Source organism: Psittacula echo (genome assembly GCF_963264785.1).
Source record: "Psittacula echo genome assembly, chromosome: 7".
Classification (NCBI taxonomy): Eukaryota; Metazoa; Chordata; class Aves; order Psittaciformes; family Psittacidae; genus Psittacula; species Psittacula echo.
In genome coordinates, this window is record NC_137740.1 from 17,051,588 (window position 1) to 17,073,718 (window position 22,131).

At 46.4% G+C, this 22,131-nt stretch overlaps 1 protein-coding gene across 1 annotated transcript; it reads right to left on the reverse strand.

Annotated features, from left to right (window-relative positions):
- Positions 1-1,560: 1,560 nt before the first annotated feature.
- BOK (BCL2 family apoptosis regulator BOK) lies at positions 1,561-21,148 on the reverse strand. Its single transcript, XM_080623666.1, has 6 exons — positions 21,030-21,148; positions 20,878-20,946; positions 19,756-20,094; positions 15,750-15,878; positions 7,832-7,995; positions 1,561-3,073 (listed from the first exon to the last, which is right to left on the reverse strand). The coding sequence occupies exons 3-6, from the start codon at positions 19,976-19,978 to the stop codon at positions 2,948-2,950; spliced, it is 642 nt and encodes a 213-aa protein (XP_080479792.1). The 5' UTR covers positions 19,979-20,094; positions 20,878-20,946; positions 21,030-21,148; the 3' UTR covers positions 1,561-2,947.
- Between the last annotated feature and the right edge of the window lie 983 nt (positions 21,149-22,131).

Consider the following 22,131-nt stretch of genomic DNA (forward strand, 5'->3'; position numbering starts at 1 on the left):
ACATTACAACTAAAACTGACGGGAGCATAAACACTTGGCTGAATCAAGCTCAAGACTGTTGCTTCTTTCCCAAATGCACAGCGGGGTGTGCAATTTTGTTTGCTGTTTATTTTGGTAGCAGGCCTGGTGCCCCTGTGGTTATCACAGAAGGAGCAAGAAGGGGAGAAGTACCATCCTGGTTTAACACTAAGTGCAAGACGAACACCACAGTGCTCAGCATGTTGCAGGGACTAGCAAATGCAAGAAGAAAGGCAAGACCCAGAGAAGTCTGCAACCCGTTTGTGTGGAGCTCCACCACCTCTTCATTATCAAGTTTCCAGACGGAGTCTTTGTCTGATGCTTCCATAAACCCCTTCCCACCCACACACATTCCTTTCCAGCAATGCTGCTTTATTTGGCTTATCATTATCATTAAATCCATTTAATTGGTGCATTTAACTCTTCGTGCTCCTTAACAGTGCCTCTGATGTCACTTGTTTACCGAAAAAGCAGCCACAGTCTCAAGTATGACATTTCAAAACAGCATCTAAATAGAGAAATGTTCTGACAGTCCCAGTGTCCAACTTTGCTAGCTCCATTAACACACTCCATAAAACACGAGGCATGATAAGGCAAGCTGGACTTTATGAGCTGTGAGGCTGTCCAAGGCAAAGTCTACACACCACCAGGGTATTTCCAGAAACCCAAAGTCTGCTTTTCCATAAGCTCCTTTAAGACAACAAAGCTGCATCCCCCTGCAATGAACTATATGCGGCTTTTACTCCGTCTAATGCAGACCAGAGGGGATCCCTTCCACACTGCTCAAAGCACAATTAGTTTACTTCATACATATGCTATACCTGGTCTGTTTTCATAGCCAGATTTATCATGAATGTAAGGAAGAAAATCCCAAGTGGGAGAGGTGCCAGCAAAAACCCTAATATAATTACACCAGGAAGGAAAAAATAAGATAATCCTTTGGCAATTTGATTTTAGCTGGGCAACTGCTGCAAGCTTTACACACAAAAATGTACCAACCCCAGGGCACCACCAGCTGCATCCACACTGGGAACTTTGTCAGTATATGCCCCGCCACCCTCCTTTTTATTAGTGCAGCCAAAATCTGCCTGGACACTGTCAAAGGCAGAATGCTGCTTTGATACAGAACAGGAAGCTTTCTCCTTCTCAGGAAGGGTTTTTGCTGAGGGACTGAGGACAGGGAGAGGTTCTCTTCCCAGGGTTTTGCTCCACAAGACGTACTTTTCTACTGAACAAGTAGACTGAGCAGGTAAAGCAGCCTTCACTAGGCCCGGTACCCACACATCAAAGCATCAGAAGAAGTGTAAAAGGCTAGACCAGTTAAAATAGCTTTAGGATCGTGCAAGGGTATAACCACCTACATATCCTCTGCCAGTGTTCTGTTGGTCAGAGCACAGCACGGTACTTGCTAGCAGAAACCTGTTGCACAGGTATAACCAAAAAGTAAAGGCTTTGCTTTATTCTCAAACCCATTTGTTACTTCTGGACAGAAAGAGTGAAGCCCCTCTAAACACAGGTCGTGGGAGGGAAATCAGGATTTAAAAAACACCAGACAAACAGAAAAATCTCCTATAATGCAACATGTGCTTAACCCAGAGCAGTGTTTTTCTACACCACCACGCTCCTGGGAGGAAGGTACCTTGATGAGTGTCTCGTTGTGGGGCCTTGGCAGAGAAGAGTCTCCACTGCCTCGCCTTGCCAACAGAAGCAAGGCCTCGATACTGTCAGTGAAAACACCACGTTTCTGACATGGTAACAACATGGGTTAAATTTCTGTCATGAACCAGGCGAGTTGTAGTTTTAACACGTTAACATGTTCTACCAGGGGAAAAGCTGGAGTATTTTTAGCATGGCCTGAGTGTTTGTCTCTGCACTGCTCTGGCCTTTTTTGGAATTTTTAACTTTGGAAACAAATACAATACCCTTTGCAATAGTGAAACACCACCTATTTTCTTTTATTTTTTGCCACACAGATGACTGCGAGTTGTGCTTCTAAAGACATTCATGGAGAAACATAAACCAGTTACTTTGACACAGCTTTCCCCTTCCACAACTTAAACATCACTTACTGTTTCCCTAATTCATGTCCATGCTCCCCAGGCTTTCCTACTTACATGCTTAGTTCTGACAAAACCCCAGTGGAGAAATCTTTCTTCTTCATTAAGAAATGCAATCCCAAGTTGTTGCTTGAAGGCATTGCCCCTTGCTCTCCTGTTTGAAACAGCGTGTGCACACCAAGAGGGGTCGATGAAACACACTGTAAACTGCATCCCATGCAACTGCCTCTCATGCAGTCCCATTTCCAGGATACGCCAGGGACAAGCATCTGATGACAGTATGTTTGTTTTTAATCACAATAAAACCCCACAGCTGCATTATCCCCTCCACCGTGCCATGGTGGGGACAGAGCCCAGCAAGTCAGAGTTGGGTATAAAGAAGGAGATGGAGTTTAAGCACAAAAGTAACAAGAATTGATGCAAGGCAAGTCTGAGGACTGAAAGGGGAATCACATGGAGAGAAAGAGAGACTCTTTCCTTCTATTATCTAACCCATTTCAAATAATACCCCCTTCCTCCTCCCCTCTGCCTGGCACTAGCGTAAGCATGGAACACAGCCATAAGACACAGATGTCAGACAGTACATGCTGTACCTAGCTGCAATCAGTGTGCCCAGGTACTGGCAATGTCCAGGCCACACAAACAAGTACCCCAGGCAAACAAGGCTCTTGAAAGGATTAATGGTGAGAGACCCTTCTGTGGGTGCAACAAGGAGACCATGGTTGATCACTTGCTCCCAGCTGAAGGGAAAGGACAACAAGCTTCCTGTTTGACACGGGTCTTCTCTTCCTCCTCTTCAGAGACTGGCATTACCGCTGCTTCTGGAGTGGGGGAGGAGATGGGGCAGGGGGGCTGCACTTGATGACTCGAGTTCATCTCTCAGGCAGCAGGACGAAGAAGATAGCCTTGAGGAAGTGACCAAAGCTGCAAACAGCGGACACGAGCCAGTGGGAGCGGAGGCTGGGGTCAGTGTTCACCACGCATTTTGTGATGTCTGCCTATAGGGGAGGGAACAGAGATCGTCAGAGAGATGCCTTGAACCACCCCAGCCACCACGGTAGATTGTCCTGGCCCTACAGCCCACAGCACCTCACCCTCACTGCTGCAGCTCCACTGTGCTGCACTGTCAGCAACACAAATGCTTGCTCTGACACTTGCTCTGTGAGTTACAAAATTGGGCTCAAGAGCTCTACAAAACACACTTTCCTCATTCTGCATCAACAAAATTAAATATCCCCTTTCTTCACCCCTGGGGAAAGAAATACTACGCAAGATTGTCAAGTATTTTCCACTTAGAATAGCTCAATAAGAGAAACTTTCATTCCCATTTCAAAAGAGCTAGGAAGACTTGGCAGTATCAGCATTCCCATCCTTTTCTGTAAAGTAAGATGCTTCCCAGAGGTTGTCCTGTTCAATATCAGCTCAAGTTGCTTACACTTTTTCTCTTCCCTTAATGTTTTATTTGGAATTCATTCAAGCAAGCCAACCCTCAATTTAAATCTAAAGCAATGCAAGCTTTGTTTGTGGAAATATGTGTGCTGGCAGAGATGCCTTCCAGACACGTGGGCCAGATTTAAAGATCGCTTGGACAGCTGGCTTCAAGTAGTAACAAGAATAGAAGCTGGCCTGCAATGAATAAAAATGACAACAATCCAGCAAATTCATGAAGACAGGATCTCAGCTGGCATTGGGAAGAGAAGGTGGAAAATATCTGGAGGGTAAAGCAAACAGGACAGAGGTAGATAGAAAATTGCATCTTCTGGTGGGGGAAACAAAGTCCTGTCAGCAATATAACTGAGTTTGATTAAACTTCAGGCTAGCGCAAGGAGACAGACGGAGCGTAGCTCTGTAACAGAGGGTTCACCACCAGCACATCCATTTGACAGTTTTCAAAAATGCCTTTTGGGTGGCAATGTGAACAAGAATCGGGTCAGAAGTGGGGCAAACAGCTTTCTCTTTACAGGCTTAGCTCAGGGTTTTCCAAGTTTGCCTTCTGACACAAGTCTCTCATTGACCAAGCAGGGGGAAGTCACACTCTCAACCTCCTGTAGAACAGGACACAAGAGCTACCAAATACAATAATCTTTACCAGTATTTCTGCCTGTGTTCAAGACATGGGTGAGCCTCACCTGATCAACCTTGGTAATAACCAGAAGAAAACAAAAGGTGACTGAGGGGACAAATCCTCATGCCTGGGTAGTGAGTACAGCTGCACTAACCGACTCCACCATGATCTTCAGACCACAGGTCTGTTGACAGCAGTCTTGAGACTGGCCTCCCACACATTTCCTCCCTCAGGTGGAAGTCTGAATGGCTGGCATGCTGAATCACCCTGCACTGCTGTTCTTCAGGGATCTGAACATCAGGAAATGCTGAACCCACAAATAACTGAGAAGTGGAGACTGCAAGAGGAATGAATACAGGCATGAAAGGATGGGCAGAAACAAGGTGACAGGAGGAAATGTATTGTAGAGGGAAGTAAAATGGGTCTGCCTAAATGCTTTCAGTGATGGCTTAGCAAAGTCACCCTGTTTGCATTTGAAAACAGTCTGACCTGATTCAGCCTACCCAATTTTAGGGACCTGCACTATGTCATATTTAAAATGCAGCTGTGACAAGCTGTCTCTTCAGTCAAGAGAAGTCATAATGTGCAGGTACCAGCCTGAAAATGTATTTAGATGTCAAAGCAGCTGAACAATAATAAACCTAAGCTCTAAACGGTTTAAGTGCCTCATGTGAAGACCCAAATATGCATGCTAGGTTGATTATAGCTGCAGAAGGTTGACTTCCAGATGAGAAAGTGTGGACTCCCTACTAAAGGCAATGAACTCACTGTGGTTAATCAAGAGGAGCTGCAGTCAGAAGCACTTACAAATTTGCATTGTGCTTGCTTAGATAAACAAAACTGCTCAGCTGTTTAACAACTGCCTCAGCTATTGTTATCCAAATAAAGTATACCTGATAAGGCACTGGAACTGAAAATGAAACCGGTCTTTTAGTTTTGTGAGGCACTGATAAACTGCTGCAATGGCAGTTTTATCTTTGCCTGTTAATTGTTCAGACGAGTTCAAGTCCCATGCTCTTCTCTGCAGCTACTGTAGGTAACAGATGCTGAAAAAAAGTAATAACCCCCCCCTTTCTTTTCTACTGAGGCTGCAAACTCTCCCCAGGGAGCGATGGTGCTTTAAAAGGTGAAACATTTCTTGTTTCTCCTAAGAGGTTTGTTTTGGGTTGGGATTTGAGGGGTAGGGTCATTCTCCATCCTATGGAGGTAGTATGGGAACCTGCTGCTAAGCGATTCAAATGCCTTTTCAAGGTCTCCACAGTGGCTTTTGTGAGACAGCTTGGAGCACAGTGGCTCCTCTTGGCAGGCTGAGCCTGAGCTAATGCGTAAGAGATGGGGGCTGTGTGTACAGGGGAAAGGAGGATTCCATACCAAGACAAACTAACAACCAGCAGATGAAAGGGTCCTCACTACAGAGTGATTTGTCTGGCACATTTATAAACAAGGCTGGGAAATTTCACACTGCAGTGCCTAGATCAAGAGGAACATTCAGGGAAGCACAGCACAAGATGGCAAGAGGATGAGCAGCCTTTCCCCAGACTGAAGGAATCACTCATTTCTAGAGGGAAAATAACTCCTTGTTGCAGCCCAAAATTGCTGATAAGAGTACTGGAGACAGGCTGGAATCAGCACAATCCAGCAGCTTTTACGGTTTCTTAGCTTGATAGGGGGCAGTGAGATTGGCTTCCCTTCCCTAGGGCCAGATCCCAAGAGGAAGCAGCATACGTTTAGCAACTTCGATAGAAATATGCTTGCCATACAAAGAGGGATCATGGGCAGAAGGACCTAGCCATGGACAGGACTTATCTACTCACCTTCAAGGAACTGCTTCTGGTCTGAGGATGGGTTTTGTGGCTTGTTTGCTACGCAACAAACTTTCAAAATATATCCATTTGGAACTACCAAAACACCCTGTTTTGAATTCTGATAATGTAATACAAAAATGGAAACAAGATGCTAACTTATCAGAGCATGCATGTCTTACCAAAACAAAGGAAAAAAATAGTTGGAAACTAGGAGGAGACACATTCCTATGCAACATTTCAATTTTAATGAAACTGGATTTTTTGCAAAGGAAAAATTGTTTCAGAGAATACGTTTCAACCAGGTACCCAGTTAAAGTAAGCCTCAAATGATAGTGAGGCAGGGTTTTCAAAGGCAGGAACAGCGCTACTTAATCAGTTGCTTTCCCAGGATTTCCTCTTCACCTGCCTCAGCAGAATCATTTGTGCAAATGCAAAATGAAGCATATCAGGACATCCAAATTAGAGGTCACTTTTCAGCCCAATCAGGCAGTTCCCTGACTCAGTTGAGAACACAAAGTCACATAGCTTCAGACAGGGCAAGGACGATTTAAGGTGGCAATCACACTTAGCAAATGCAAACGATCCAAATTCAGAACACCACCACTTTTCCAGTTGCCCTTTATCAAAAAGGTGCCTTCACTCCTGGAGAAACTGGGTGACTGAATTAGGTACAGGCACATTTGGGGGGTCTCAGCACAGAGAAGCAATGTTCAGTTTGGAAAAAGACATCTCTCTGGTCTGCGTGGGGCTAGGAGCCTGACCGTTTCCTGACGGCTTGGTAATAAATACCACCTCTTGGAAAGGAGAGGATTTGCAACTGTGGCTCAGTCTGGAAAGAGTGCATACCTTGGGAACAAGATGTCCCATGATCTCAGTGGTGGCATATGGCAATATTTAGCTCCAGGCAGCATCTGCCAGCAGTACAAAGTGCTTTTGGTTATATTGCTCCAAGAAGAGTCTATATCCCTGCCAGAAAGGTACAAAGACCCTGGTACATCTGTACATTACCCAACTGCTAACCACTTACATAGCCAACCAGTCAGCTCGGCCTCCTGGGGAAGTCACTAGAAAGGTGTCTGGCTATTCCACAGCACCAAAGTAAAGCTCTTACTCTGAACCATCCCCCACAGGAGCATTGTATTTTCCATTGGGTATAGAGAGAACCAAAGAAATCAGATGCTTAAAGCCATATGATATGGAATCCAAACCAATGCAGAGCAGCACCATGCTTTACCCATTGTCTCAAAGCAGTCCTGTGACAGAGTCAGGAGCCCTCCCACTGTGGATGGGTGTTAAGAGTGCCCTTCAAAGTATAAGTGCGCTACAATTTGAGCAACTTCAGAAGAAGTTATTCATGGAACACTCTAAAGGTCAGGGAATGGCACAAACTGCTGAGTTTCAATATCCCTTTCAAATTCCATATGGTGGTAAGTCACATTAATATACTAAGCTTTGACCTGGAGAACCATGGAGCAGATGAAAGGGGAATTAAGTTGGCAGGCCTCATTTTTTTCAGTTTCTAGAAAAGAGATGCCCAATAGAATGACCCCTCTTTACAGTCTCTGGCTATGACTGGCTGGCAGCTCCAGAGGTGTGCAGGTCAGGAACAGAACAGGTCCTGGTAAGTCAGGGTTGAATTAGTCTGGCATAGCTACACAGGAAGCTGAGGATCAAAGCAGCTGATGCTGTCAAGGACAGGACCAGAAGGCAGTAAGAGCTTATGGAGCCCATCAGAGGCATAAGTAGGACAGTGGTGGCTGTGGAAGAGAATCTCATCCAACGTTTTTCTGCTCAAAGCTGCATTGGGGGTACTCTGGCTTTCATTAGCTGGGATATTTTCTGGTCTGCATGTGTGGGAGCAAGCTTGGTCAGACAGCATCTCTTACCCAGCCTCCTCTCCTTTTCAGCCATGTCACCAAGGTCTTGCGGACAAACTCTCCCAGGCAGTCTACGATAGTGTGAACCATGGCTGGCTGTGCATGCCGCACACAGTCCACTGACAGCCCAGCTGCCACAGCATAGAGAGACACCACCTTGCCCCAAGTTATGCCTGTGAAAAGAAGAAACATCATTCAGATTTAGACATGCACACATAGTTCGGACTTGAATAATCAAAAGAAACAGCTCTCCTTCATTACACATGCCTACTGCATGTGTGCAGATCCAAGTTCAGGTGCAGCCACAGTTCTGCATGCTCTCCATCATGTGGGAAAAGAAATGTTAGGGTACCAGGACTAGAGAAAACGCTCCACCTGGAGAAGCAGAATTGAATGATCTGACCTGGACGTGGTTTGTCCCCCTCTCAGCATTGGATACACACCTTTGGAGAATGCAGCCCAAAGGTATCATCAGAACAGGCAAAATATGGTTTATATGGTTATTAACGCTCAGCCATACACATGATGCACAGGAGGCGATTGAATTCAAAGAGTTTGAACAATCTGGGGATTTGCCACCAGCACAACTCTTAAACACCCTTTGGACAAAGTGTTCCTGGTTTTTTATATCAGAGGAGACTGTTCCAATATGACTTGCAAAGCACATGACATAGGCATCTCCAGTCTGTTCTTCCATAACACAAGAGCAGAAAAGGGAGGCAAAGGTACAGAGCCAAGGGGCTTGGTGTTCTCCTTGATGCAAGGAATACGAATCAGTCTCCATCTGAAAACAAGGTAGCTTCAAGTATTTGGCCACTCTGCCTATAACCGTTAACATTGCATATCCTGTCCCACTGAAGGCAGTGCAGGGACAGAGCGTCAGTCAGTTATCTAATCTCCTAGAAAACAGCCTTCCTGCTAGGCTGACCTGCCAGCAGTGAATGCTCCATGGAAGTTGTCCCAGCAGCAGTCATCTTCCTGTTGAGGCTAGCAATGAGCACTCGAGCTCAGTTCTGGACAGGAGCCACCCTCCCTGGGTCTCCCTCACAATTTGCCAACACCACTGAGCATAAACTGTCCACGCTTAAACATTGCAGCCAGCAGTCCCTCACCAGGCTTTTATCAGTGACCTGGAAACGTAACCCTTCTGCATCCATGCAGAACTACCACAGCCCAATGGCACATGGATTTCCTTTGGATCTGCTAGGAAGCTGAATTCCTCTTTTACTTTATTATCTGGAATAGCAGTATTTGATAAGTAGACTGTGAAGTATTTTACAGTGTTAGGTCTTTATGGAATCCATCCAAGGTCTCTCTCAAGTGTAGCCAGAAGCCAGGTGAAGTTTTGGCATTTAAAAACCACACAAACCACTTCTTGCTGGATTGCAACAAGAAAGAAAAGAGGTGAGAGGAAGGAAAGATTAGTTCATCTGAGGACCAGGAGGGACTAAACACACAATCAGAAAACTGGATGTGCTCAGCTGAGAAAGCAAACCCTTACATGTAGTTAAAATGAAGAGCCTCTCTCTTTCCTTCATTGCACTCCCAGATCCCCAGGCACCCTGATCCATTTCTTTGGAATGGAACTCCAGACTCCACTCCACATCAGAGCTCCCCACATTCCTTTAAAATATGCACAGATCTCATGAGCATTTCCACAGTCCTTCCACTTAGTGCCTCAATGGGACACATAAGAGAAGCTATTGAAATGTCAGCCACAGCAATGGCTTGTTAGACTGAAGAAAACCCATCCAGCGTTCCAAAAAAGCCCTTTTGCACTGATGCAACACCAAAATTTAAAGATTGTTCTTTTGTAGCTTTGCAGCAACAGTAACAACAGTAGCTCAGTCTCTAGTAATGCTCTGTCCTTCTCCAGTGCTATCTCCAAGATCAGAGGAAGTTACTAATATAGCTAAATTGGCTGTTATTCTGGTTTTAGTAGGTCCTGCGGTGTCCCTTCCCAGAGCTGTCACTCAGGAAGTTCACTGCCTATGTGGTATTCACACTGTTTATCTGCCTTTCTCACATTGTGTCACCATAACAGACAGCAGAAAGAGCCAGAAAGAGACTATGAAACCACATGAGAAAATACTAGGCAGAAGGGTTCTCCTGGCAAGAAACAGGTTGTCCTGTTGCAGGTCATTACGTCTCCATCCAATTAAAGAGGCTGTAACGGGTTACCCCTTCCTGGACCACAGCCTCAGCTAGCTTATACTCAGCCGTAGTGTAAGCCAGTTTGTACAGTTCTCCATCCCTGTGGAAATATGGCTCCTTGCATCTTGAGTTACATGAACCAAAGTTACCCAGAATTCCAGGGAAGAGTTCACTGGCTTATTCCTAAGCTCTCACTGCCAGGGCTCTTTCTTAAGTATCTGAAGCAAGCCTGTTAGCTTTGAGGTATTTACATGGCAGTCACTAAGACTGCCAGGGAGCTGAGGACACCCTGGTAAAGAAAGAGAGCTGCAGTCTTAATTAACTTTGTTTTAAACCCAAGTTTCTCTTTCCAACAGAAGTGTATCCACAACCTATGAAAGATGAAGACTCAGTAGACCCATGACTTCCTTAATACACAGGAAAGCAGTTTGCCCTACAGGTGTGTCAGTCCTGGAGTCTCTTCTGAGGAAGGACAGAGACAAAGCCCTTCAGCTCTGGCTTCCCTGCCAAGGTTGCTGCATAGTGATGCTTGCTGCAGGACTTGTGCAAGGTGAACGCTTCCTCAGGACACTGACAGAGCCCCTCTCCCTTTCTCACAGACAGCAGAAAGAGGGCAAGCTGTCGGCCAATGCTCATCATAGTGATAGATGTGAACGGCTCAGCGGTCACTTTCCATGATCCTCCTCTTTACAGATCATTCCTATAAGGATCAAAGCAATTTGTCAATCTGCTTTTCCTGTTACTGGCAGTGCTGGGCCACAGGGGTGGGAGAGGAGGAAATCTCCTGATTTCCCGGCATGGGGACCCCTATTGCCACTGCTGGAGGCAGAAGATGGAAACAGCCTCTGGCTGGGCTCCTCATCTGAGGCAAGAAGGGACAGCTTATGCTCCTGTTCCCACAAGAAGTTGTAGGGGAGCCCTCAAGCAAGGGAAGAGCAGACACCTCTAACAGCTGCTCTAGACCAAAGCTGGGCCATGCCTGTGCCTGGTCCCTCTGCCCCAGGATGGCTCCAGCAGCCACCCAGCCCCAGCCAGGGAAGGGGAACAGCTACAGCAGGCCCCATCTGCACTTTTCCATCTCCATTAACTTTTCTCCCTCAAGAACTCCCTTGGCAGGGTAGAGGAGCACAATCTACTGAGAAGGCAGTGCCTCTGACCAATGTGATGCCCAGGCCAGTGTCAGGGTGACCCTAGCTTCATGCATACCCTGGCATAAGCTGGAATTGCATCTGCCCAGCTCACACGAGCAGAGAAGACACATTGTTTTGCTCAGAATTCCTCAAAGGTCTGGCTGCCAACCACATTGGGTGAAATGAGGACTCATCACCCAGCAAGACAATCTACTCGCAGCTTCCCATTGTTTGGACTAGCATGCACAGGAGCTAACAGAAAGAGGGAAAGGAAAGCTGGCCCAGAAAGGAACAATGAAAACACAGAAAGCTCTGAGAGATCTGCTCACAAAGGTGGAACAAAAGGATATGGAAAAAGTGAAAAGTTGCTTAGAAGGCATTTTAAAAAATAGGAAATACAAGCTGCAAACCCAAGGCCAGTCATGGAGCTGGAGGTATGTAAACACTGGCGAGCCCAGGGGAAAAATGAATTAGCAGAAGACTGCTCTTGAAAGTGTTCCTGCTGCATATGAGCTTGTCTGCCCCAGGGGAGAGCTGAAGAAGCCATGAGACACAAGTGTTCAGAGCACCGCACTATCCAAGGTTACTCAAATAAACTTCCCCCTGCTCCACACAGCATCAAAGCCTAACTTGCAAATCAGACCTAAGAGAAACATGATCAAGGGCTATATTTCTGGGAGAATACAGCCAAGACAATATACTCTCGTCTGGTGGACAGAAAGAAGCCCAGAGGGATGTGCACAAGGCAGGAAGCTCAGCTCAGAAGGCCTAAGCGATGAGGAAGCCGTGGGATGCATTTCTAACAGCATTTGCTGCTGCAGGGGAAAGCATTTTCTTCTGAGAACCACCCCTTTTGTGCAGGGTTCACTTGAGCCCAAGCACTCATGATTAAAAAGTAATGAGCACTCAAACCAATACAAGCTTTGCAAGAGCCCACATACCTGGCAGCTCTTACCAACCGGAGGCAACTCTTTCCTTTAGGAAGGGAAAATGCATCTCCCTTTTCTACTTCTGTTTTTCCACAAAGTGACCCCTTCCTTCTGGGATTTATTTAAACAGCTAATGTAAATGCCAGCTCAGCCAGGCCCCAATCCAAAGCCTGTTAAAGTCAGTGGAAAGTCTCCTGCTGGCTGCAGAGCAGCTTTGGACCACACACCAGAACCAGTGGTATTGTCCCAGAGGTGATGCTGCTGCAGATCCTTCAACATCCAAAGCAGGTCTGGCTTCTGCAGTACCAGTCTCCAAACAGATGGACTGTCATCACCCTCAATAACTAACAGGGAACCAAAATACAGCTTAGGCCTTACCACGCTCTATGAAATGCACGCTTTCTGCTTGTATTCTCAAGTGTTAATTTTAATGTAATTGGGATTCAAGCTACACCAGAAAAAAGCCAAACCTGAGATAACTGGAAGAGACACTCCTCTAAAGTCGAATATGGCATAATGTGCCCACACATTGGGACCAGAAAGGATGCCAGATGTCCCCAGTCCATCTAGGGCTTGTGCTTAGTCAAGAGGTGTAGACTGTGGACAGGAAGAGAACACAGCCAGTGCTACACTGTGAAGACTCAAAACCAGGCCAGAGTGTGAAAGAAGGCCATGTAAAGGATTAAGGAGAAAAGCTCTTCAGCAAGGTAGAGTCAAAACCCCCCCTCCCTTCCTGGAAAGGCAATGTGAGTAACTAATGGGGCTCCCCAGACTGTCTGGGCACTGCAGTATCAGACTGAAGCTGTTTTCTTAATAAACTGGACAGTGAAAACCAGGCTGGAGATGCTTTAGCCATTGGTAATTGGCATGAAAACTCAGACCTCACTTGAGCCTCTGGTTTCCTCTGCTCAATAAGAGTCTCTTTGCTCTGAACTATGAAAAAACCAGGAATGAATGTCTGGCTGCCACAGCCAGCTCTGATTTGCTGGATTTAGCATTAAACTCTGAGTCTTGAGAATGCAGTTGGGATCCAGGAATGTTAAAAATCAGTGAACTCCTCCCCCTCTGCAGCTGAGCAGCTTTCTAGCAAGAAAAATTACAATAGCGAATTGATAAAACCAATTGAGTACACAACTCCAGCCTCCTGCTCACAGGTTATCCTGTTAGCTGCTCTGAGGCAGAGATGGGAAAGAAAAAGGGGAGCATACAGAGCGCTGGGAAGGTTTGAATCCACCCCCTGTGCAGCCAGCCAACTGCCAGCCATTTATACAGCGTGGTGGCCTCAGACAAGGGGCAGCATTGGCAACAGAGCTTAAGCCTGAGCTTCTACCATGTTCCCAAAGTCTTTACCATCGCCAGCCTCAAAGGGCTGAGTCCAAATCCTGTTCTTACTGTTCTGGAATCCCCAACTTTAGAATCAAGAGTTGCAATTTCTAGCTTTACATTCAACAAAACGTTTTTAAACCATCCACACTTTGCACTTGACTCCTGAGCTAAGTTGAAGAACAACTTCTTCTAGAGAACAGCTCTTGTTAGGAGCAGCTGAGGGAAATGGGGGTGTTTAGCCTGGGCAAGGAGGCTCAGAGCAGACCTTATTGCTGTCTACAACTATGTGAAAGGAGGTTGTAGCGAGGTGAGTGTCAGTCTCTTCTCCCATGTAAAATGCAGTAGGACAAGAGGAGAAGTTGTGCCAGGGGAGGTTTAGAATGGATATTAGGCAAGATGTCTTCACTGGAAGTGTTGTCAAGCACTGGAACAGACTGCCCATGGAAGTGGTGGGGTCATCATTCCTGGGAGTATTTAAAAGACATAGATGTGGTACTTACGGACATGGTTTAGTGCTGAATTTGGCATTGCTGGGTTAACTGTTGCACTCGATGATCTTAAAGGTCTTTTGTAATCTAAATGATTCTATGATTCTCAGAACACACACACAAAAATGCAGCTGCCAATGAATGTGTCAGTATACATTGGTGAGAGCAGGAATCCCAGGAGCCAGCAGGGCCTTCTCCCCAGCATCATGTTTTTGCAGCATAGCAGCATGCAGTCTGCTCCACCCACAGCCATCCACCTTTCTGGCTTAATTCCCTGTCACTTCAGCTTTGGAGGTGGGCCAGTCCTGTTGTCAGCTATAGTCATCCAAGAAGATAACCTGCTTACCTGCAATGCCTGCAAACTTGACCTTCATTTTTCTGCAAGCCTTGACGCAAGTAAAGCTCAGCTCTAAGTGACAAGACAGGGCACCTGCACTTTGAACACAGCCACACTCAGACATTCCTGATATACTTGCCCAGCTCTTGCTTTCCAGGCCCACAGAGCCTCCCAAGCCAGCCCAGTGCAAAGGCAATCTGCATTCCAGGCGTGCTCTGAAAGAATGCCGAGGGCTGCAGTGCTAGCCACAGAATTCAATTCCATACATTTCCTATGACACAGCATCAATTTCCCTGATCCAGGGAGGAAAACTGCCCTGCTCAACCTGCCAGGAGCCCTGCTTGAGCAGTCCCTCTCAGAGATCTATTTTGTCATCTGCTGTGATTCAGAAGAGGATCTGTGCTCTCCACCACAACACACTTTAGGTCTGAAGGCCAGGGTGCCATCACAGGGCTTCTCCAGGCTGTCAGTGGTTCCTATACAGTTCATCCTCCTAGAGAAGCATAGCTAATTGCGAAGATAAAAAGGGTTTGAGTGAGGAAGCCTATCTGAAAGCACAACAAAAACCTGGACTTCTATCCTCTAGCAGCTACTGTCAAAGTACAAGAATCAGTGCTTCCTATGACGCTTACCATGTCAATGTCACTGGATCCAGTCCTTTCACACTAGTATCCTGTTGCAAGTAGCTCTCTTTGGGTTTTTGTTCTGTTTAGTTTCCAATCTCTAACATCTGTTGTCCCTTCCACAGACAACACAACAAGACATTGCAGAAAGCCTACAAACCGTGTCAGGACTTGCATGACATAAATCTCCACGTAAAACGTTTCTCTTCCCTTGATTCCCACCGACTGCATTCCCAATGACAGGCAGGCACTGCTTTCAGGGCAGACTGAGGTTCCCTTGCAAGAACACAGCACAGAGTGTATCCTTGCTTTTGACAATCATTTCTGACACCAGTCAAACAGAAGCAGAGGAACATTCATATCTAAACAGCAAGAGAGACAAAGCACATGCTCATCTGGAACAGCTGGCCTTGAGGGCCAGGACCCTCCGAGTGTCAGAAAGCAGAAGTAGCAACTGGAAGCAGCAGGCTCATTGCAGTTCTGGCTATTGCTGTGGGAAAGGAAGCCAGAAAGAGAGGAACTCCCTTGTGATGAGTTGGTTCTGGCTCCTCGCATCAGCAGTGTGAGCTGGAACAAGGGAGACTCCCATGTAATGAATCTTCTCCTGTTGCCAATGATGAGCAAAGGAGGTTGGAATGAGTAGCCTCCCTGTGCAATAAGGTAACACCACCATCTAACAAGGAAGGGCAGGAGATGCCTTCTAGAATGGGCGAGAACCTGCCAGGAGGATATAATAAAACAGGGCATTTCCCTGCCAGAACAACAGAGCACAGTGGAGCTGTCATTAAATCATTAAAGCAGGGCACGTTGCCAAACTGCCCTCTCAGAAACCAGGCCCCACCTTGCAGGCTATCCCAGAAACACGCCTTCTCTGAGAAAGGTGGCTCCATCCTGTTCCCTTCCACCCAGCCCTGTCTGTGTATCTGTCAGGGCACGGTACCTGCGGTGAAAATCTGTGCTGCCACTGCCAGGAAGGCATCTGTCACCACTGTCTCTGAGTGCAGGGAGATGTTCAGTTGGCGGGCAATATTCCGGTAGACGTTGGGGCGAATGTATTCCAGCTCATCCCCTGGAAAGAAATGGTCAGGAGTCAACAGGCGGAACACCAAGTCCTGCTTTCACCACGTAGGAATTACAGCTGGGACCACCCCACATATCCCTTCAGCCAAAGAGACTTAACCCCAGATCCACCTTAGTTTAAGCAGGCAGCAGAGAGCCTAGGGTCATTTAAATGCAACCCCTGCTACCTGCAGCCTGCTCTCCTAACATCCCCTGTGCTCAGGGGACAGGCAGTGGCCCTATACAGGTGGTGTAGCTGCAGTAATCTCCAGTTATAAATGATGTTTGCCTGCTGCCTGACTTTCCTCCAGTGCAGGAGACAGGCCTCAGATAAGCAAAGCTGTCTCAGTTTTCTTTGGAAGTGGAAAGGAGGCATGTACATCTATGTAAGCTTTTGAGAGATACACCCTTTCTCAACACCACATCAGACTTGTACAAAAAGCATCAAGATGAGAGTGACTCAAAAATGCTGGAGGCTGATGAAAGTCAAAGATCCACCCAGAGCTGCGTGACAATAATTGTACAGAGGCTATCATCTCAGCTGTTTTCCTCTCACACAGGCACTGAGTGACGATCTTGTCTTTCTCTCCTCCAAATGGTTAAAGAGATGTTCTTTTCCCTGGCTCACTCCTCAGCAACAAGGCTATCGACACACAGAGACACATGCTTTCACTTCCAGGTTGTTTTTCCTCCAGCTGGGAAATGTTTGGAGGTGTTAGGCTGGCTTGAAGATGAAGATGGAAATACCAAGGACAAGCAGAGAACTTCCTCCCACAGGTTTGAGCTATGGAGCATGGGCAACAGCAATGAAACTTATCCTCTGTGACAAAGCAAACCATTTTTGAGCAGTAGAATTAATAAAGCCCATTATATATATCTATGTATAAAAATCCATTCCAATGGATTTTTCTGTCTATTGGCTTTCACAGGTATTTAATTAGGGTTGCACAGCTGCCATAGGAGCACGACACAATGCATACATTGCATGGGACCAAGGCCCTTTTCTCTGGAGAGTCCTATCTGGATTTAGAAGGACACTCTATGTCCTTCTGCATAAGGGTGCTGTAGAGCAGCCAGGGAAATCTGGCACAACAGCCTTACATCCTGCTGCAAGACCCAGATGACTTGCCCCAGTCAGACGGCAGACTGATCCTCCTGAAAATATCATTTTTGTGGGAACTAAAAAGGAAGATGCCACCCCAATCAGGAGCTTGTTACAGAGCCATTAGCTACTGATCCTTAAGTCATTTAGCTGGCATTTAGCACAGCATAGGCAGACACCAGCTCTACTGAATACCACAGAGGAGCTCTCCAGGCCCTTTGTGCATGTGGGATTGATTGTCTCACACAATCTGATGGCAAGAGGAAACCCTGCCAACATATGGTCAGCCCTGAAACAGGAAAACCTTAGTTGCATTACTCAACAGCTCTTTTCTCTTGCAGGGAGCACACAGGCTTCCTGGTAAATGTAAGGAAATAAGGATAGCACTGCCTGTGGTTAGTGGAGATGGAGGCATGGGAGGGTGGGATCAGCACTTGGTAGCCTGCCACCGTTACAGTTTTTAACAAGCAGCGCCTGGAGGCCACAGATGAGATCAGGTTTTGGTTGGAGGCATACGTGTTGTTAAAGCGGGCCCTGCCCTGAAGCGGTGCACAGGCAGGCAAGAGCATTGACTGATGGAAAGCACTTGGAAAGCAGTCCCAAGTTGAGGGAGACTGCCTGCCCAGGCAGCCGCAGGTCCTCTCTGTCAGCACCTTACATTGGTGGCAGTCCTTGGTGCCCATGTTCCAACGCCCAACTGTACACTTTGCAACATCCAGAGCAATTTCTGTGCTTCTCCTTGTTCCTCCAGGAACTATGGAGGAACAGGCAGGACAGCAGTCACAATTCTCACATGCAGAAGCTCAGTTCAGTGGTAAAAGAGCACCTGCCCGGGCCTTAGCCAGAGGAGAGAGACATTCAAATAAACCAGACCTCTGACACCTATGGCAGGTTGGTCTGGGGTGTCTCTTTGGCCATACCATTAAGTTTTACCACCTCTGACTCAATTGCACTAGTTAGCTGCAAAGCCCCACTGAGCTGATGGGCTCTTGCTCCCCAGGACTGCAACTGCATCACCCTTGCCCAGCACCTCTGCTCACCCACCAGCCAGTTCAGACTCTTTGTGTTCAAGAGGGCTAGGAAACACTCCAACTTCTCATCTCCATGGGCTTCTCAGCGCTATCACTGAGCAAAAACAAGCCTGGCTTGTTGCGCTGCTTAGCAAGCAGCTAAGCACTACCATTCCTGGCAGGTGGCTGGGTACTACTTGGACTTGTAATGGTTATAGCAGCAAAGGGGAAAAGAAAGACACAGGCCATGTGGCAGGCAGAGCTTCTGAACAAACAGGATGAAAACAACTCTTCATCCTAATGAGGAGGACTGCTCACTCTTTTTGTTGCATGGGTACCACAAACAGATTTGTCAGAGAAGGTGCCAAGTTCCTGGGACTGTCAGCCAAATCTTTCCATCTGGACACAAGTAAGTAACAGGAGAGTCATCCCGAAGACGCCTTCAGATCAAGTCTGCCACCTGCTTGCCCTTTAACATGTTCCTGGCCACCCACAGAAGATCTGTGCAAACAGATCTCAACCTCCAACCCAGGCAGAGAAGAAATGGAGTTCAAAGAGGCAGTGGGATTGACAGAAGAACAAAAAAACCCAAAGACCAAACAACTGCTGGAAACAAAAATAGAGGTTAAATCAGGAGAGGAAAAGTGAAAAAGAATAAATGAAAAAGAAGTCACTAAGAAAGGGGAGAAAGCAGGGAGACCAGCCTGTTCCTGAGTTTGTTAAGCCCAGCTAAAGATTACTTCACCAGACTTATTTGAACTCCAGTGTGATTAAATCAGATGCAAATGCTAGTGGTAGTTTCCAAGCCAGATGTGAACTAATATACTAGCCTGCAGGCAAAGAGGGATGCCAGAAGCAACTTCTGAGAATGTGGGTGTCAGCATCCTGAAAGACAAACAGCTAGACTTGAGTACACAGGAGGCTAAAACCTAAAACAAAAGGCCAGGCAACTGTCAGCATTTAGTAGGTGCTGTTGTTGCAAGCATAACTCACTCCAGAGCATGTCTTCAGGTAACAGTCTACAGGCATAACCTTCAAATTGCTCCTCCTGCACCCTGGCAGTCACCTGTCCATGATGAGGGTTGGAAAGTTTGGGCAGCGGATGACAGGCAGCATCAGCCAACTCCAAGAAGAAGTAAGAAAACTCATGTTTTGCTACATGATTAAGGCAGGCAAAGGAAAATTAAGCCCACTGTCATCATATTGTCATTGAGAAGTGGCTTTTGTAGGATCTCCAACACACATGGTCTAAGCAAGTACACCCAAATTAAATGTCCTTGCATCTGGGCAAGCAACTGATGAAGCCCCAGGTCCAGAGGTAGCAGAACTCTACTACATGCAAGTTTGGGTTGCATCACAGCAGACAAATCACATCTGGAGATAACACCACAAGACCTGCTAAATGCCAAGCTGAGAAAGACTACTGCAACTACTGTGAGAACTGTTTCACAGCTGGAGTCTTGTGCAGATAAAATTAGTTTGCTGTTGGGCTTTATTGGACTGCATCATGCTTTTAAGTTGTTCCAAGTCCTCAGAAAAAAGTAACTCTGCAGAAGCACTGCTCTGAGCTGTGCTTCAAGGAACTGATAAAATGTAAGTAAATGAGCTGTTTAGGGAATATAACTGAAACCAAATCTAAATGCCCAAAGCAGAGAAGAAAAATCTCTGTATCATCACATGAAAAGCCACTTGGCACTCATCAGTTCCAGAAACTTTAGCCTGGTCTGAATTGCTCCATATACTTTCAGTTCCCACCCATACCTGCAGGCACTTACCCAGTCGCAACAGTATGGTGGACACCTCGGCCAGCTTACCGCCGGGCACTGGTGCATTGTACTCAGGTTTGCTCCAGCTGACACCTGCTCGAATTAGCCTGGAATTGATGTAGTCTCTGCAGAGAGCCTTGGCCTGGGACACAAGCTCCTTGTCAGTGGGAGACCTGTCAAAAACCTCCATCACCTCTGCAGCAAAGACTGAGGAACGGCGTAGCACTTCCATCCTTGGCTGCTGAACCCGCACCTCCACATACACTTGCTGGAAGGCTGAGCTGGCACCTTAGATGAGAATCTGCAGGAGCTGTGTAGTGATCCTCTGGTCTCTTGGTCTCATTTCACCTGGTGAATAGAAGAATCTGTGAGTCCTCTAGTGTTGCAGAGATGTAAATCAAAACCCCAAGTATTGCACCTTACAGTTATGCTAAACATAGTAGTGTCATATTTGCTGAACATCTGTCTCGGTGCATCTTACAGACAAGGGGCAAAGTCTTCCGTCTTTCAGCCACTCTCACTGGCAGCGTGACCCACAGAGGGGCTGCAGTTCTGAACCATCAAGGTGTTTCCTCTTTCCTAGTTCAGATTCATCAGTCCTAGAATTACCCTTCAGAGAGACTGGATGGTCAGAGCGTGGAAACAACTCATAGAACATGTAGACAATCTCAGCTTGTTTCAATTAAACTGGAAAAAAAAAACCAGACCCTGAATCCCAAATACCAGCTCTGGCAACCTCAACCAGATGTCAGAATTCCAGCTCAGTAGGTCATGGATCTTTCTGAAGAAATACCCTATTGCAAGAACAAGGGTACAGGAGCATTTGCAACATGCATACTATTTCTCAAAAACCTTTGGCAACAGCAGAGAGAGCAAACAGAAAAGCAGATTTTAAAGAAGTTTTAATGTGCAAATACCTAAAGAGAAAAAGAATTTTCAGAAGCACCTGAATTCATTTGTTGATTGGACTTTTTTACCCAGTGCTGCCTGTGAAGTCAGTCAGACCAGTTTTATTCAGTTGTTAGTAAATGTATTTTTCAGTCCCCAATTTTAGACATCTACTTACAACATTGATTTTCAAACAAAATAAAACCAGTTATTTTTGTTTCTGCCAACGAAAAATACACTTACCTCTCACGTTGCACTCGTCCACCCTCAGTGATTTCTTTTTGGGTTTGCTTTCATGCTTCTCTGGAAGATCTGCATCAATGAATACCTGGTTTAGCATTCATAGGATACTGCCACACTTGTTCTCTGTAGAGCCCCAGACTTCTCTGTCTTACGCTCTGCAGGGCTCACACCAGTGCTTCCTTCCCCATCCCTGTCAGCCTCGCATCCCACTGCACTCCACCGGGATCCTCCGGGCTTGCTCTGCTGCTTTTGAGGCACCCAGGCGCAAAGGAAAGCTGCTAGCTTTGGCCTTGTAAGGAAGATGAAATAACCGGGAGGTGGAGTAGCTATAGCCAGGGAGCCACGCTTTCTCCTCCCCTTTCTTCTCTCTTAAGGAGGTTCTACTGCCAGCACACAGAGGCTTTGTTCAAGGACTCATCTTCGGGGTCAGGGCAGGAGAATAATTTCTGGGCCAGGTTATCCCATCCCATGTAAAAGACAGCGAGGAATGCCCTGCTGAAACAGGAATAGCTCCTGGTGAATTCCTGTGGTGGTTTTTCCAGAGTTGATGCTGGCTGGTCCTTTTCATACAGTAGCCACGTCGGGGAACTGCAGGTTGTCATACTTCAGCAGTGGGCTAATCACACCAGTTCAATAGAAATGAGATGATTAACAGAGAGCCACAGCCTAGGGCTGACGCAAGTGGTGCATTTATTTCCCCCAGACTATGAGTAGTCTGGCTAATGAAGTGGGAGTAGTTTGCCCAGAATGAAGTGTTTTGCAGGAACATCTCCATAACATCTCAGTGTTTTAAGAAAACTAACATATAAAGTTTAAGGAAAACACAAGAAGTAGTTTCAGAAATAGAAGTTTCCTGAAGACAAGAAATGATAACCAGTCCAGACACAAATTCTCCCCAACAAATAACAACGTGTACATTAACAACTGGGTACCTGGCATGTTCAAATTACAGCCTTTCCCAAAGGAGGTCAGAAGCAAGAAATAACTCCTGTCATCTCTTGCTTGTCACCTTTGAGAAAAGAAAGAGTCAAGCACACCTCTCAGAGGTGTTGATACCCAAGTACAAGTTTCACCACTGCTGGTCTCAAAATTGAGGGATGAAAAGTGAACTGCGTAAAAAAGCCTCATTATATGATGCATCAAATACTCTGGCCAACATCCAACACACAACTCACGCACGTGTCTTGACATAGAGCATGTGTTGGTCTTCCATTAACTGGATTGCTGGAGACTGCTTTGCTGCATTGGGAAAGG

Bases quoted from the DNA above. Each gene is read 5' to 3' on its own strand.
- BOK (XM_080623666.1), bottom strand. From the start codon at position 19,978: ATGGAAGTGCTACGCCGTTCCTCAGTCTTTGCTGCAGAGGTGATGGAG. The intron at 15,879-19,755 runs GTAAGTGCCTGC...ATTTCTTTCCAG, and splicing joins CACCATACTGTTGCGACTGG to GGGATGAGCTGGAATACATT. The intron at 7,996-15,749 runs GTACCGTGCCCT...TTCTTTTCACAG, and splicing joins AGCACAGATTTTCACCGCAG to GCATAACTTGGGGCAAGGTG.